The 18,227-nt window shown below is 46.8% G+C and overlaps 1 protein-coding gene across 1 annotated transcript in view; it reads left to right on the plus strand.

The window, feature by feature from the left end:
- Positions 1-18,227, plus strand: part of LOC120935611 (squalene synthase-like) — a 68,583-nt gene that overhangs the window by 17,256 nt on the left and 33,100 nt on the right. The window contains exons 2-4 of the mRNA XM_040347660.1: positions 690-787; positions 2,715-2,898; positions 9,155-9,283. Of these exons, the coding sequence (XP_040203594.1) occupies positions 690-787; positions 2,715-2,898; positions 9,155-9,283 (411 nt within the window). The remainder of the gene's footprint in view (positions 1-689; positions 788-2,714; positions 2,899-9,154; positions 9,284-18,227) is intronic.

Consider the following 18,227-nt stretch of genomic DNA (forward strand, 5'->3'; position numbering starts at 1 on the left):
TTCGATGATCACGCTTCAGAAGCTTTGCAATTTTAAGAGTGCTGCATCCCTCTGCAAGATATCTCACTATTTTTGACTTTTCTGAGCCTGTCAAGTCCTTCTTTTGACCCATTTTGCCAAAGGAAAGGAAGTTGCCTAATAATTATGCACACCGGATATAGGGTGTTGATGTCATTAGACCACACCCCTTCTCATTACAGAGATGCACATCACCTAATATGCTTAATTTGTAGTAGGCTTTCGAGCCTATACAGCTTGGAGTAAGACAACATGCATAAAGAGGATGATGTGGTCAAAATACTAATTTGCCTAATAATTCTGCACTCCCTGTATATTTTCGAACGCATGGAGTGTGTCAGACCTCTGCAGAGAGACCAGTGCTTCCCCACAGAGAGCAGGGGTCCTTCTCTGCAGCATGCTGGCTGGGGACAGGCTTTTCTACTCAAGATGTGGCAGCTTTAATAGAAATAGATTTTGAACACCATTTGATTTTCAATGTCTCACATTCAGAGCTTTGTGAATTAAGCTGTATGCCCTTCCCCTGCACAGAAGCCCAGTGGGCAGCAGTCACCATTTCACACGCTATGGGTGACGGGGCTGCTCATAAAAGGCTGCACTGTGTGCAAATGCTTTGTACTGCAAAATGTCTGTCCATCTCCAGGTTCCATCCAATCTCTCTTTCCTGACAGGACTCCATGAGTGAGAGCCTACAGACCTGTTACAAATACCTGAATGAGACTGGCAGGAGCTACGCACCAGTCATCCAGGCTGTGGAAGGGGAGCTACGGTGAGAGTATTTTCTGTTGTTAAACATACGTTTTTAGAAAATGCTGCTTTAAAAAAATGTGGGAATTTTTATTTTCTGTCAGAGTCACTGAGGCATTCGTGCCTTAGCATTGATGTGTCATCTGATGGGGCAACCTAGGCTATGGGCGTTTATTTTTCTGTAGATGGAAATAGCACACTAGGATGCCAGGAACAGAAGTAGCATGTGTAGCACCCTTCCAGATAGGCTGCTAGGAAAGTTAGGCAAATCTATTTCTGTTTGGTTCAACTGTAATCAGTGGAGCAGTTTGTGATTACTTTGGGCTACTCTGGACTCTGCAGGCTGCGGGTTTTGATTACTTCCTCCTGTCTTTTGGGGAATTCCAGAATGTAGTGGATGGGAGGAGGCAAATCAACAGCCTGAATATTTGTTGTCTCATCCAGTCCTTGGGGAGGGTGCCCAGAAGGTGGCTGTGGGAGTGCATAAATAGTTTGGAGACTGAGGCAGCTCTGTTATCGTCCAGGAGGAGAAGTTTGAGAAAGTTTGGGTACCCCCAATTGGCACTTTAAATTGGCAACAACACTAATGGAATGAGTAAAAAATAGTTTTATTAATACAAATGGAAACTAAAAAATCATCACATGATTGCTAAAACAAACATGAACATCAGACACATACACACATAATACAATATCTTGCAATAGAATACAAAAGTATGTATATAGAGTAGTTTCTCTCCAGAAACCGCAAACACTTTCCAGTAGCCAACATCCAGAAAAAGCCTTCTGGTACCCAAAGCGTTTCAGGTTCAAAGTCCTTTCATCATGGGTATTTGGCTACTTGCTGAGAATCACTGCAGCTGTACAAGAGATTTTGTTGAGGATCCAGTCTGGAGAGTTCACTAAGGAAAGTCTTTTGGATATTGGAAGGCGGCATCCAAGTATCCAGGGACACTGTGTGCCTGTTGCTGCAACCCCTTGAGCACCAAGGCTAAAGTTTGCCTGGCCTGGGACATTGCATATGGTGTCTCAATGCTGTACACTTTTTTTTTTTTGAGGGGGGTGCTACCATTGAAGGGACTGTTCCTAGCAGTGGCGGTGTGTCCATAGTGGGCGCAGGAGCACTGCACCCTTTCTCCTACACCCATCAATCAACAATACATAGATTCATGCATTGCATTGGGTGTGTTTTTGAAAGTGCCTGATTAAAGCGAGAGACTCTAATAGGCTTCCCGATTACAGCCTGTGGGCTCTAATCGGCTTCCAAATGGTTAACCAGAGGACGCATAGGCTGTGCGTTCCCTGGTTAAACAGTGCTGTGTTAGGGAAGCGATTCCCTAACACTGACCCGTCTCTCAGCTAATGGGGCTCCCTGGGTCTAGTTACCGGTCACCTGATTGGCTGAAACGGCAGGTTTGGAAGGACGAGAGGAGGAGCGGGCAGGAGAAGTCTTCCTCATTGAGATAGAAATGGAGGACGCCGCCGTCACCCGCTGCCGACCCGAGACAAGGTAAGGGCTGGACAGACGGCGGGCATGCGGGGGGGCAACGTTTGGGGCACTGTGACAACACCTGAGGCACACTGGCAGCATTGGGCACATGGCACAGTGGCAGCATTTGATGGCACAGTGGCAGCGTTTGATGAGATTTCTTTTTAAATTATTTTAAGTTTACTTTACTAGCTCCCAGTGTCCTATCCAAGTTTGTTCGGTAATAAATATAAAAAAAGCAACCCCCGGGCTGTTTATTGAGCCAGATGAGGAAATGTTTCTGTAGGCCTGGCTGCCACTGCACTAGTGGGGAAAGGAACCCGTGAGAAACCAGCAGCTCTTACTTGGGTAGCGCTACACATGTACCAGCGATTTAACAGAAGTGGGCATCACTAGAGATTGGATTGCAGAAATAGTACTATTAGATTGTAAGGAACTGTCTTCTGTCTCTACTCCTTAGGCACGTATTTTGTATCTTCTATGTGGTTCTGAAAGCTATGGACACTGTGGAGGACGACATGACTATCAGTCTGGAGACCAAAATCCCCATTCTGAAAAACTTTCACAATCTACTGTACCAGCCTGACTGGAGGTTCATGGACAGCAAGAAGTATAGTCGCCAAGTGCTAGAGGATTTCCCAACTGTGAGTAAAGCTAGGGACTAGTTTATGTGAAACTGTTACTATGCTGCCGCATCTAGCCTTATAGGTTGCAATTACTACTTCGTGTTTGTATATATGCTTTATATGATATATGGAACCTTTGACAATCATGAATTTTATTGTTTTGTACCTACATCATCTGCTCTAAATCCAAAGTACGTTTTACAATGTGTTTGATATGATTGAATCATTGGGGCAATGTTTTTATTATTTGTATGAATTACTGTTTATATGTATTTTTCTACATTTTGTTGAGGCTGTCCAATAAAAACTGCTTTCAACATCATGATTTTCTATATGTATTGATATATTACTCCTACTTTTACATACATAAGAATCCTTTATATGGTTAATCCACACTATTTACTTTTTTTTTTTTCGAATGTACCTCATTCAAAGTCCCAACCGCTACTCTCTTTTTGCATATATACAGGCATGGAGGCACTGAGCCAATTGTGCAATGTGCTTCACTTAAAGTACCCAAACCCCTCTCTCCTTTAAGTTTAGGGGGGCCTGTTGGGTGAGGACCATCCCTGCAAGCTAGTAAAGTCAGTGGATGGGTGCCAGCTAAAGAGGATACTGGTTAGTGTCCTGAAGAATCGGGGTTCATGACCAGTGTAGAATAGATGGCCCACCTTGTTGTCTGCCCGACCATGAGTACTCACCATCCCCCTTGCTATTATCTAAATGAATGAGACCACACATGAATTGGAGTACAAATGGCCATAGCGGCCTCTTTATTAACAAAAGCAACTTATCAGCTTGTTGGTCTTGACGGCACCCGGAATTCAAACTTGTTCCACTTGTAACACGGTGGGACCTTTTACCATACCAGGCCTCCAGTCGTGACACACCAGCTCGTAGACAACACACACCCGCAGTGCAACCATTACCGTATTCTAGATAATCTTAGTAACTGGAATACACCAGAGGGGCAAATGCCACCGATGAGCCCCCCACACTTCCATCTCAACCGTATGTTCCTCCACCGTCAAAAGACCAAACACCACCCACTAGGGTGACACCTTACCCTTGGGGGCGGGCAATCCAGAACCGCAATGTACATTAAATCCCATCCTGGAACCCCAAATCAATACACGCCCCAGATAAATTAACCCCCTACCCCCCCCCCCCTCTTGTAGTACTGCCCGGTATCGAACTTCAATACTAAATGGCAAATGACCATGCCCCATTACAAAAAAAATTCGACCCACCACTTTAAACGTCTTCTTTTTTTCTTGTTTTTTGTAAAATCTCAGAAATGACTATGCTATACGCCAAGTTGTCCTAGCCACCATGTCGGAGTACAAGACCAGCATATCCACGAAAGCTGTATACAGCCGCCGGAAATCTAATTCAACCTCCCGAATGAGCTCACTACTGGAGCGAACCCCCCAGATTGTTCCCATCAACATGTAGTACCAGAATTTCCAGTGGCCTGTCAAGGCATGCAAAGAAATGCACCTCAAGCTCCACCTCATCCCCAGTACCCCTAACCAGCGGACACCCGCCTCCCCCCTGAAAAATTGCTAGTTACCTACCACCATCTTAAAGGCAGCTCGCCTGGCCCCCAGAACATAAGAGTAACCCCAGATCCAGACGAGGTGTGCTGCACTCCATCTGAAAGAACAAAACACTATAACCGCAACACAACCATGAATACTTGCCTAGCATGATGCTATTCTCTCCCCCCCCCCCATTTTCCACGATTAATCAGCCACCACAGAGGGTGAATGTAACTACGGAATGTTCTGGAGTCCCATCTCCTACTCCGCTCCACAGCATCCTCATCCAACCAATACTGAACAGCCACTGTGGCCGCCTTGATACGGAAGGAATGCGAGGCATACTGTCTTTTTACCCCAAAAAAACGCTGCCCATAGACCCCTATGATTGGCTAAAACAGAAACTTGGACAACGGAGACCCATCCCCATGCCACAGCAACCACTAGCGGGCAAACCTCCAAAAACTGCTGCACCGGACAAACAGTGGAACCTGGCAAGGGAAACAGTTGCATCCTAGCTCTCATGGTCCGCCTTTGAACTGTGCAGCAATACGCTCCACCTGTCCTTATTACCAGAGCACCTCCTGTACCCAAATACCCACCCCCCAAAACTTCCTAGCTGTACTGACCAGCTCGCTGGTCTCAAGGCAAATTTGTAGCTGAATGAACATGGCGATCCCAGCCATGCTAAATTGGCCTACAAATTTGCAAAGACCACCTGCCGCTTAACATCCTTGCGTTTTTGTGACTACTGATATCCTTTTACTGCCTGTCGAGCCCCAAATCTTTTTGTAACATCCACTCTGCCCTGTAACTTAAAGAAAAACTCTAAGTCTGCCAGCTTCTCTATAGAAGACACTGACACACCCCGCAGCACGTTCCTAGAGACAAAATAAAGGACCCTCATCCTTACCTCCGACTGCACCTGATCCACCCACGCTAGCCACCAGACCTACCACAATTGCCACCATAACTTGGTGTAGGCTGTCCCCGTAACCGCACGCACTGACCACCTGATCCAACCTGCGCCGGCTCCAATACAATCTCCCACAGTCACCCGTGCCAAGGAACCCTCTGTTGCTAGGACGCCAGTGCCAGCCCTCTGAACCTATCCCACTGAACCGAGACAATGAGTACGCTAGCGTATTGTCTACCCCAGGGAGGTGAACAGCATATAGAAAGATGTTCAATTGTAGGCAGCGAAGCACCCTGTGGAGCAACAGCCTTAGACCGGGTTGGGACGAACTGAGATGTGGTCAATGACTTCAACCACTCCCATGTAGTTACAATTCAACCTAATTTTTAATTTTCAAACAACTCGCCCCAGATTTCCATGGCCAGCACTACCGGAAGAAGCATCAGGAGCACCCTGTTACCAAAAAAAAACAGCGTCTAACCTGGAAGGCCATGCTCAAACGCCCTGGTAGAAAGCCATATAACCCGATGACCCTGTAGCATCCGTAAAAACCCCAATTCGAGTTAGCTCACCCCCCTCCGACATACAAACCGATCTCCCATTATACTCTACCAAAATGTGTGACACACTCTCAAGTCTTCCCGATGTTTCAGATTAAGACGGAAAAAGTCTGTAGAGGACTTAACCCCTGCCGTAGCAGCCGATAACTGGCTGCAAAAACCCAGCCCATGGGGAGAATGCGACATGCAAAATTAACTTGCCCAACTGTAGCTTATCGGCTTTAACTTGCGCATTGCCAACGTCCCACGGATCTGTCTTGAGGGCCACCAATGTATACTCCAGCAACCGATACTCCATAGTGTCCAAAATGATTACTATACCTGAATAAAACTAAACATGGTAGTCTGGCCATCCTTCATGCCCTCCGCCAAGGGAATACCGACTCTGCTGTAATATAGACACAAGTATCCCACACACCGTAGCGAAAGGGGTCCCTATGCAAAAGAAATCATCCAATTAATGGATGACGGAATTCAACCCTGATAGTTCCCGGACCACCCATTCCACACAGAAACTGAACATCCGGTGCAGGAAACTGAGCAGCCCATGGGTAAGCAACGATATACGTAAAATCCATCCTGCCAGCAGCACCTCAGCAGGTGGAAACTGTCCAGGTTTACGGGGAGTGAACGGAAAAACAGATTCAATGTCCGTGTTCACCCTCAGAGCCCTGTTTCCGCAGCGGCAAACAATAGATAAGGCAAAACGTGTGTGTGTGTGTGCGCCTCCTACTTGGTCACCGCCCCTCAAGGCAAAATCCCTAAATCCGGCAAAGGCTTCACCGCGAACGGCCCACACATGCGACTCCCCGCTATCTCCTTACCCAGCTGTACAGATACTCCCCTAGATGTTTTAAAGCGGAACGCAAATACTGGGACACAGGCGTAGCTGCCATAAGGTAAACGAGGGACCCTAACCCTCCAAGAATCCCCCCCCCCCCCCCCCCCCGCAGCAACCGCACAGCCTCATGGTCCGGATACCAAATTAATAAAAGGCACCCTTACCCCCCCCCTCCTTACCGGTGTCTTCCCTCTCGTTTGCAGACTCCCAGTAAGAAAACCTTGGTACCCAGGAGGAGAACCTCCCCACCTTGGAGCACTCGGGAATAAAACAGAAGCTCGCACACTTGCAATTGCCCTTGTCGTACTGCCCACATAAAAACCCCACTGCTTAGTGGCCGGTTGTCCAGGGGAAGCTGCACCACCGCCTCCTCCTGTAAAACTGTTTTGGAGCCCGCGCTAAGGACATAAGCCGCATCAAGGGGCTGATGTCTTGGTGGTCGCCATATAACAGAACGCTGAACCATGCTATGGGTTATTTTACATATAACACTTCCCATAATGGCAAACGCCTGTAGCCAATTGGCGAAAAACGTAAGTATCAGTCTTTACCGCCTCCTTCTTCATCCTTCTTCTTTGAATCCTTGGGCATAACCCTATCCGCACAGCGTTCAGCTTTCCCGCGACCCTCTGCAATGTTCTGGCCTCCTTTCCTGATGCTGCAACAGCAGCCACATTTTCTGGGGGGATACTATGGGCCCCGTGGTAGTGGATGCTAATGCCGTAACCAGGGGGAGGGGAGGGGGTACCACACTGTGTCCATTGCCTTTTCCGACCACACTATTTCACTGCGGCGCCACCTGCAGGGAATTGCCCCGTTACCCCATAAAATGGTGCACCAAATCATGCAGCCCTCCCCTAATAAATCCTGCAACTGCACTTCCATCCCAGACGAGGCAGGTGCAAAACCCGCCACCTGTGGGACATACCCCTACCCATGACGTGGCACGTGAGGGGCTGCCACGCTCCCATCAGCTACTCCAACAAGTTACCCACTACATTACCAAGAGAGCTGTTGAATACATTTTTTCGACTTGCCAGGCTGCCAAGGGGGACCCCAAACAGCCGTCGCTCCAGAATCCCCCGATACCGGATGCCCTTGCGAGTCGTCTTCTACAGACCAGGATAGTTCATCTTCTGACCTCACTTCTGGGATCTGTGGTTCCTTGCCTTGAAGCATCCCCAAGCGAGGAAGGCCCGGGTGCTGTGGATCAGTGCCGTACCTGGCTCCGCCTCCCTGCACAGGATCCACCTGTCAATATATTGAGCAGACCTCCAGCACTTGCAGTATCCCAGGCCGCCATCTGCCTTCTCCTGGACCATTACCCCCCCCTCTTACTTATGGCAGGGGTCGCTGCAAGACATTAGTGTCGCAGGTTGCAGCTGGTAACCGCGGGATGCTCCACCCCCCTTGCTGCTGACCTGAACACTAGGCTCAGTTTCCACTAGTGTGACTTGTCATGCCACTTTGCAGTCCTAAGTCGCATGACAAGTCATGCCCCATGATTTCCAATGAGTACCGTTCATATTTGTGCAACTTCAAGTCGCAGCAATTTCAAAGTAGTCCCTGCATTACTTTGGTCCCACTTTGATGCGACTTGAGGTCCACAGACCTCAAGAATATACAGGCATTGCTTCAAGTCGTGTCAAAATCGGCGGCAAAATCGTGTGACTTTAGGGTTGCAACAGAGCCCCAGTGTCTCTATCATAGCATATACCCGGCTCCAAAGTCCTCTGGCCCCCTGGAAGCTGCCGCAGTCGTGCCTGGATCATGTCCACCTCATCCATGCTTAAAAAAAATAAAACATTTTTTTGTGACAAGCAGCAACGTGTAATAAACTGCCTGCTTGTCACCTGTTCCTTCTCTGCTGTCCAGGAGACCCCAGCTATCCCTTAACTAACTACCACAAACCCCTCCTCATCCTGTTTCTCCAACCAATCCACCTCTCCCCCATTCTCCACCTACAATCCTTAACCCCATAGTTGCTTCCCCTTCTCACACTGTCATGCCGGCCCTGCACTATCTTTCATTTTATTATTTCTCTCGCTCCGGACCTTACTTTGAGTCTGCTGCCGGAGCAAGCAAATGATTTTTTTCTTCCATACAAATGCTGTATAGTTCAGCAGAGGGTCTGCTATTCAGTTCAGCCAAGTGAGGCAAAGTGAGAGTTGTCCTCATCTGTGCATAGTTAAAGTTGGAGTATCCCACAAATCCCTTCTCCTATCCAAGTTACACCAATAAATACAAAAAACAAATCCTCTAAAATGGTCATTAGATAATGAGTGGATGAGTGTTTGACCTGGTTGTGTGAAAATACCCAAGTATCTGGCTGCAGGATAATCAGAGGGAGGTCCAGGGAAATCTATACTCAGCGATGGGTAGTGCTACAAATGCTTTATTTTTTTTCTGTTCTCAGATCTCTCGGGAGTTTAGGAACTTGGGTGTCTTCTACCAGGAGGTGATTGCCAATGCTGTTCGTGAGGTAGCGTTTGGGATGGCGGAGTACCTACAGAAGCAAATAGAGTTTGTGCAAGATTTGGACAAGGTGACAAATGACATTATTAGTGCAAAGGATGTCCACGATATGTGATTACTACTTCCGCACCCCATCAGTTTAATAACTACATGAGTTCAGCCCTCACACAGTTAGATGTACAGTGGAACCTCGGTTTAAGAGTAACTTGGTTTGAGAGCGTTTTGGTTTGCGAGCAACTTTTTTTTTTTTATTATCTGATTTGGTTTGCCAGTGTTGACTCCCAAGATGAGCAGAATTCAAGCTAAATAGGCCTGCAGTACCTCATTTGGCCTGAGGTACGGGGGCGCAGGTGCAGAGAAAAGCTGAACGTTGGCCTGCAGTACCTCCATTTGGCCTAAGGTACGGAGGTGCAGGAGACAAGCCGAAGTGTCCTCGGGCCTTTTCGGACGTTTTTGGCGCTCTCTGGAACCCCTCCACCCCTGGCCACATTCGGTATTGCATCCCATTGAAGTCAATGCAGAACAAATTATTTTAGTTTCCATTGACTTTAATGGGAAAACTCGCTTTGATATGCGAGTACTTTGGATTAAGAGCATACTCCTGGAACAGATTATGCTTGTAATCCGAGGTTCAACTGTACTCCCAGAGAAGATGCTTGTTTCACAGCCATTATCATATTCAATTTCATGAACTTATGTGAAATCTTATCTTAGATTTGCTGATATATGGGAGTTGTTGTTCTAAATTCTGTTCCACAGATGCTGCTGGCAGGAAATCCCATGTCTCTGTCAGTATTGTGGGAGAATGGCCGACTACCTCTTCTCTCCGGGAGGCTGAAGCTTCTGTTGGTATTGGGCAGAGGTTAGCAGCGCTCTGCCCTGTTGTCAGCACTTCAGCTTTGGAGCCGACAATCCCCTGAGTTTCCACTACCGATTCTCTGGCATGCTGCTAAACGCATTCTAGCAGTTTCCTGTATGCCCTTTCCAGATGCTGTTCCTTCCTTAGCAAATAGTCTAGATCAGGTTTAAGCTCTGAGACCCCTGCAAGACCGAGCATAGCTTCTCTGTATTCTCACAGGTCCTCAAGGGTAGGTTCCCCTTCATCGCCAAACACAAAACAATCTGTAAGGCTCTCCCACAGCAATCCAGGGCCACCAAAGTCATATCCCTCCGGAGAGCATTCTGTTGTCTCCCCTAAATATTTCTCCTCCGTGTGCCATTGCAGAGCCCAATACCGATTGTCCAGCTCTATCTCCTGCTGGACCAGCCTTTCCAGCTTAGTCACTGTAACAGGAGTGACTTTAGGGGCACAGGGTGAATGAGAACCCCACTATGGTCTGTGCTAGTCACATTTAATGCGGTCAGATATTGTATATATATTGTGTGTTGGCTGATGTATACTAGTAAGCTTGCTGTGATGAAAGGGGTGGGGTGTGATTGCATTCCATTGTCTATTGTGGTAATTAAGTCTGCTATGTGGATTGGAGCTTGGTAGGCAGTCTGCATACCTATTATGGGATGTTAAAGTGTCTTGCTGTGAGGAAAGGGGGGGAATCACTCCAGCAACCCCCCCCCTGCTAAGACTGTTTACTGAAGGAGAAGTTTGAACACACCTGACCTGTATCACCATTGTCATTGGACAATTTAACCCACCCTGTTTCCCAAGGGTGGGAGGGATGTATTTTGAAGAGGAATGTGTTACCATGTGCAGATAATAAAGAGTCATTCCCTGTGTTGAACCTCAAACAAGAGCTGTGTGTCTCGTTTCTGGGGGGGATTATCATCGGTCGTGTTCGTTTGCCTGATTGTGGAGTGTCGATAAGCTGTCTTGGGTGGAATGGAATATCATGAACGGATTTAACCCCTGTCCCATTTGGGGTTCCGTTACAGTCACCCATTGCTCCTGGGGCCGCTCTCTCAGGAATTGCATCCGTAACTCCCGTTGTTCACTGACATGTTGCTCTGGGGTTGAAAAGCACTTGCCCTGTTGCATACCAGCAACCTGGAAGGCTCTAATTCAGTGTCTTACCTTAATCTGCTGCCTGACCTCCAGGTATTCATCCGCAGACACAGACCTGGTGTATGCTGAAAGGACGATCTGCAGCAGCCCCGAGAACTCTGATGCCAGATCCATATCTCCGCTGGGGTGACTAAAATCTGCTATCCCGATCTTGGAACCAGGTGGAGGTTTGGACGTCTTCGCAGCCAGGAAGCACGATCCCACTGCTGCCACCAGTTGTGACGAACCCTTGTCCTCAAACCAGACTATGTCTGCCATCAATGCTTCCTCTGTCCAGAACTAGCACTATCCAAGACTCTTTAGCCCACCCAGTCACCAGCCGCAACACAGTGTAGAGTGGCAAACAATAAACTGATTTATTATCACACATGGACACAACAGATAAATAACTCAGACTCTCCCCCCCACCCTTTGGAAAACAGGGTGGATTAAACTGTCCAAAGACAATAGACACACCGGTCAGGTGTGTTCAAACTTCTCATCAGTAAACAGTATGTAGCGCTCCCCTTACTTTCAGTATGGGCACTACGCTAAAGTTAGTGGGGAATGGGAGAGTTATTTTGCTCCCATTCACAATTTGCTAAATTTTGGGCTGCTGTCATTCCTGAACTGTCCTGTAGGTCAGTCTGCGCTCCAGGGGTGTCGTTTCCACCCCTGGGCGACAGGTGGCGCTTGAGGGGTTCTGGCAGAGCCACTTTTCCCCAGCAGCCAATTAGAGGAGTTTTGCCTCGCGGGGCATGCTGGGGGAGGGTATATCTGTGGCAGACGCCATTTTGTGTGGTTCTTCGCGGGTTCCGGGTTCCAGGTGCGGCACCCACCTTTAGGGCGTGCGCATCCAACGGACCCCAGCGATGGCCTTCCAGGCCAGGGTCGCATTCTACGCGGAGCTCCATGTTGCTGAGAGGGACCCCAGTGACTTACTGGGTCCCCCACTTTACTGAGAAGATCCCAGGCTGGGTGCTGCTTGATTGGGGGGTCGGCTTGAGGAGAACTCGGAGGCAGGTTGTCCAACAGGGCTTGAACGAACCATCGGGGATCTGGTGACCGGAATGCTGACAGGTACACTTTGCTGTCATCCGGTGACCTATGCTTAATCTACTGGGAGGATTCGCTCAATTCGTCCATTTAGCTCATTCAAGTAATAGGCCTGTGGCAGAGGCCCTAAAGCCAGGCCTGTGGCAGAGGTCTGTTCCTCCCAGCAATCTTCGTCTGCCAGGCTCGTGGCAGGAGTCTGTCCGGGGGCACTTCACCCACTCTGGCTAGAGTGGCGACGAACTGCAATTTTATATTACTGAGAGCAGGATTGCTCGGTTCTTATCCAGGCCTGATACTGCAAAGTTCTCTCTTGCCTCATCAACCTTTTCCCCCTATTTGATGTTGCCTGTGTTGGGCCTGAAAATAAAGCATTTGAAAACCTTTATTCATTGACTGGACTTTCGCTCACTACTCTACTCATCAACTACACCCCTAGACAACACTGAAAGGTAACTTAATATGCCGATCCCCACAACAACCAGCGGCTCCTGAGGGGGTAGCGCTACATGTATTATCAGCAGGGGGGCTGCTGGAGCACAGCAAACACACTTAAACCGCCCATAATATTTGAGGCAGACAGTCACAATAGAACAATAGAATACAGTCACACCCCAAACGATCACAGCAAAGAGTACACAACAGCATGAGACAACACACAATCTATACATATATACAACATTAAGTCTGACTAGCACAGATCATAGTGGGGTTCTCATACACCCTGTGCCCCTATTAGAGACGCAGGGTGATGTACACATACAGAGGGGCAAAAAAGCATTTAGTCAGCCACCAATTGTGCAAGTTCTCCCACTTAAAAAGATGTGAGAGGCCTGGAATGGTCATCATAGGTATACCTCAACTATGAGAGACAAAATGTGAAAACAAATCCAGACAATCACATTGTCTGATTTGGAAAGAATTTATTTGCAAATTATGGTGGAAAATAAGTATTCGGTCACCTACAAACAAGCAAGATTTCTGGCTCTCACATACCTGTATCTTCTTCTTTAAGAGGCTCCTCTGTCCTCCACTCATAACCTGTATTAATGGCACCTGTCTGAACTTGTTATCAGTATAAAAAACACCTGTCTACAACCTCAAACAGTCACACTCCAAACTCCACTATGGTGAAGACCAAAGAGCTGTCAAAGGACACCAGAAACAAAATTGTAGACCTGCACCAGGCTGGGAAGACTGAATCTGCAATAGGCAAGCAGCTTGGTGTGAAAAAACAACTGTGGGATCAATAATTAGAAAATGGAAGACATACAAGACCACTGATAATCTCCCTCGATCTGGGGCTCCACGCAAGATCTCACCCGCGGGGTCAAAATAATTACAAGAACGGTGAGCAAAAATCCCAGAACCACACGGGGGGACCTAGTGAATGACCTGCAGAGAGCTGGGACCAACGTAACAAAGGCTACCATCAGTAAAACACTACGCCACCAGGGACTCAGATTCTGCAGTGCCAGATGCGTCCCCCTGCTTAAGCAAGTACATGTCTGGGCCCGTCTGAGGTTTACTAGCGAGCATTTGGATGATCCAGAAGAGGATTGGAAGAATGTCATATGGTCAGATGAAACCAAAGTAGAACTGTTTGGTAGAAACACAACTCGTCATGTTTGGAGGAGAGAGAATGCCGAGTTGCAACCAAAGAACACCATACCTACTGTGAAGCATGGGGGTGGCAACATCATGCTTTGGGGCTGTTTCTCTGCAAAGGGAACAGGACGACTGATCCGTGTACATGAAAGAATGAATGAGGCCATGTATTGTGCGATTTTGAGTGCAAACCTCCTACCATCAGCAAGGGCATTGAAGATGAAATGTGGCTGGGACTTTCAGCATGACAATGATCTCAAACATACCGCTTGGGCAACGAAGGAGTGGCTTCGTAAGAAGCATTTCAAGGTCCTGGAGTGGCCTAGTCAGTCTCCAGATCTCAACCCCATAGAAAACCTTTGAAGGGAGTTGAAAGTCTGTGTTGCCCAGTGACAGCCCCAAAACATCACTGCTCTAGAGGAGATCTGCATGGAGGAATGGGCCAACATACCAGCAACAGTGTGTGACAACCTTGTGAAGACTTACAGAAAACGTTTGACCGCTGTCATTGCCAACAAATGCTATATAACAAAGTATTGAGATGAACTTTTGATATTGATCAAATACTTATTTTCCACCATAATTTGCAAATAAATTCTTTCCAAATCAGACAATGTGATTGTCTGTCTGGATTTGTTTCCACATTTTGTCTCTCATAGTTGAGGTATACCTATGATGACAATTACAGGCCTCTCTCATTTTTTTAAGTGGGAGAACTTGCACAATTGGTGGCCGACTAAATACTATTTTGCCCCACTGTAAGAGGGCCTGGGGAAGCTGGACACAGCGTTTCCAGAGCTCTCCAAGGTAAGCTGAGTTGCACAAACCCCCCACCCAAAGTTACCATGTCACAGTTTCAGTTAATTTTCTTACATATTCTTCCTTAATAAGATCAAGATCCGGTCTTTCTAACATTAAAGCAGGAGTTCACCCATAAAACTGTTTTTTCAACCAACCCCTTAGCTTCATGCTCGTTTTGTCTAGGGGAATCGGCTAGTTGTTTTAAAATATGAGCTGTACTTACCGTTTTCGAGATGCATCTTCTCCGTCGCTTCCGGGTATGGGTCTTCGGGATGAGCGTTCCTTCTTGATTGACAGTCTTCCGAGAGGCTTCCGACGGTCGCATCCATCGCGTCACTAGTAGCCGAAAGAAGCCGAACGTCGGTGCGGCTCTATACTGCGCCTGCGCACCGACGTTCGGCTTCTTTCGGAAAATCGTGACGCGATGGATGCGACCGTCGGAAGACTGTCAATCAAAATAGGAACGCCCAGTCCCGCAGCCCATACCCGGAAGCGGCGGAGAAGATGCATCGCGTAAACGGTAAGTACAGCTCATATTTTAAAACAACTAGCCGATTCCCCTAGACAAAACGAGCATGAAGCTAAGGGTAAAAAGTGTCATGTGCGGGTGAACCCCCGCTTTAAGGGTTGTCTGACCCAGGGAGTGGGAAATGGTCTGCCCATAAGAATTTCAAAGGGAGAATAACCTGTCTTATTATTTGGGGTCATTCTTACCTCGAATTGCCGGAAGCACCATTTTCCAGTTGCTATAAGCTCCACCTGTAGCCTTCCTGATCGTATCTTTGATTGTCCTATTTATTCTTTTCACAATTCCTGAACTTTGAGGATGGTAAGGGATGTGAAATTTCCAATCTATTTTTAATGCTTTTACCAGATGATGGCAAACTTTGACTATGAAAGCAGGGCAATTGTCTGAGTTGATCTGTAGTGGGCATCCCCATCGAGAAATGATCTCCTGAGTAATGATTTTTACAACTGTTTGAGCATCTTCTCTTGTAGTTACAAATGTTTCTACCCATCTTGAGAACATGTCTATTATTCAATTAGTAAATATTTCTGTTTGCCTAATTGGGGCATGTGGGTGAAATCAATCTGTAAATGAGTGAATAGTGTGGATGGATATATCAGATGATCGTGTTTTGCTTTGTGTGAATTTCTCAGGTTGTTCCGGATGCATGTGATGCATCTAGAGACATATGATTTCACAAGAGAGGGAAAATCTGGGTTGAAAAAATCTTTATCCAGTAATTCACATGTCATTTACCAGCCTCTGTGCCCACCCTATGGTATTGTGAAATTAATAATGGGGCACTAGCTACAGGTATACATGGTTTCCCCTCTTCGCAGATAAGTCCAGATTCCAGGCTTTTTTGCACACTTACCATATTCCATTGTTTTATGTCAGTTTCAGTAGCATATGTCTGTAAATCAGGGTGTTTGGTCAAGTCGGGGTATTTCAGGGGCTAGAGAAGGCATCTGGATAGTGGCCTCTTGTTTGGAAGCTGCTTGTGCAGATTGAAAAAGGACTGGGTTTGCTTCGAGTCCAACATCCGGCAGCTGGACTACAGCATATCCAGCATGATATGTGTGAATTTGCACTTGAACACATATCCTCCCTAGGGGATGTGTTCTGCTGTATGGCTTCAATACATTCACGTTGTGGGGCTACCTCATCCTCCTAATTTTTGAGTCTTAGTAGAGCATTTGAAACTGGGCCTGAGCTGGGGGAGGCATATTATATTTCCAAATTGGGGTTTGAAAGCAAAATTACCTCATACCCACTCAGCCGCTGGGCAGACATATGTTGGGTGTGGATATTCTTTAGGAGGATGGATACATTATGGGTTGTGTGAAGGGTAGTTAGGTGACCTAAAGTGAAAGATGTGGCCATTTCCACAACCATAGCACAGAATGCAAGTGCTCTTAGACACGCCAGCATTCCCTGACCTGGCATAGGCACCACTCTTGAGAAAAAAGCAATAGGGCGCAGTTTGCCCCATGTTCCTTGCCCAATGTTCTCGCACTAGAACTTCCGCCATGGTTTTACAGTTGTCCCTAGCAATTAGGTGAAACCCTTTGCTATACTCAGGGAGGCCAAGACTAGGAGCTGTTACCGTGGATGTTTTAAGGTACTATTTCATCATTCCATTTTATACGATCTGGCATGTCAGTACCTGTGGTTTGTACCTATGTTATCATAGTAGGAACAGTTAGGTATCCATTGGCGACAGTAACCAATCATGCCAAGGAAGGACAGCATATCCTTCTTAGTCTGTGGGTGGGCTAGACCCACGAGAGCTGCAGCTCTCTTGTGACTGACTTTCCTTTCACCTTTTGTGAGTGTAAAACCAAGGTATTCAACAGTTTTTTGACACCACTGAAGTTTTTTTGGGAAACTTTATGACCATTATCTGCCAACCAATGCAGCAGATCTAAACCATCCTCCTTGCAGACTACCTGGCTTGGGCTACAGAACAACAAATTATCAACATATTGGAGTAGGACAGAACCATGATACGGAGTCCAGGACCGCAATGTGGCCTGGAGCACAACTGAGTAGACTACAGGGGAGTCCACATAACCCTGGGGAATTCTACACCATGTCATTTGGAGATTTCAAAAACAAAAAGCAAGAATGTGCTGTGTCTCGTTGTCCACAGGAACAGAGAAAAAACAGGCATTTGTCAAGTCAATAACAGAAAAAAGTAAGGAGGGATGGTACATCAGGCACTATAGGAGCTATGGGGACAATTAAATTATTGACAGCTCTAAGATCTTGCACAAATCTATAAGAACCCTCAGGCTTCTTTACAGGGTTAATTTGTGTATTCCATTTGTTTCCAGTGATTTCTCTTACTATGCCTTGTTTCAGGAAATGTTCAATCATAGGCACAATCCCCTATTCCTTTTCTTTAGAAAGAGGATATTGTTTATGATAAATGGGTTGGGCTCCGGGTTTCAGTGTGGCTTTATACGAGGTGCATGAGATGAGACCAACATCTAGGCTATTTATAGACCATACTTTATGATTGGGACCAGGTAGGTCACCATCATCAGGTTCTGAAAATAAAAATTGCCTTTGAATGGAAACCTTTTTAGAGTGCACTATGATTCCTCCTTCCTCTTGTCATTTTCATAACTATTCCAAGTCTGCCCCAAAGGTCTCTTCCCAAAAGATTACAGGGCAATTTGGGATAATTCTGAAGGAGTGTTTGAGTACTGGTTGGTCACCATATGAGGGGTCTATGACAAATAGGTTGGGTGTTTTGGTAAGTATCCCATGAATTTCCATTGAAGGCTCATCATTTGTGGTTTCACCTCTATAAAAATCCTCACTCAGGGTGCTCCTTGTGGCACCTGAATCTAGGAGAAATGGTACTCCCATTCGATTCACATGCAACATAATTGGCGGCTCTGAATAAGAGGATGAAACCAGGGGAAATGCTGGGATACTACCTTCCGGGCATCCTCATTGGGGTTGGGGTTGTTTCCATTGGATAGGGTATTTTGGCCCTTGATGTGGTTGGGTTTGTGAGGGTTGTGTGACTTATGT

This window comes from Rana temporaria, chromosome 4 (assembly GCF_905171775.1).
Source record: "Rana temporaria chromosome 4, aRanTem1.1, whole genome shotgun sequence".
In the NCBI taxonomy this organism is placed as follows: Eukaryota; Metazoa; Chordata; class Amphibia; order Anura; family Ranidae; genus Rana; species Rana temporaria.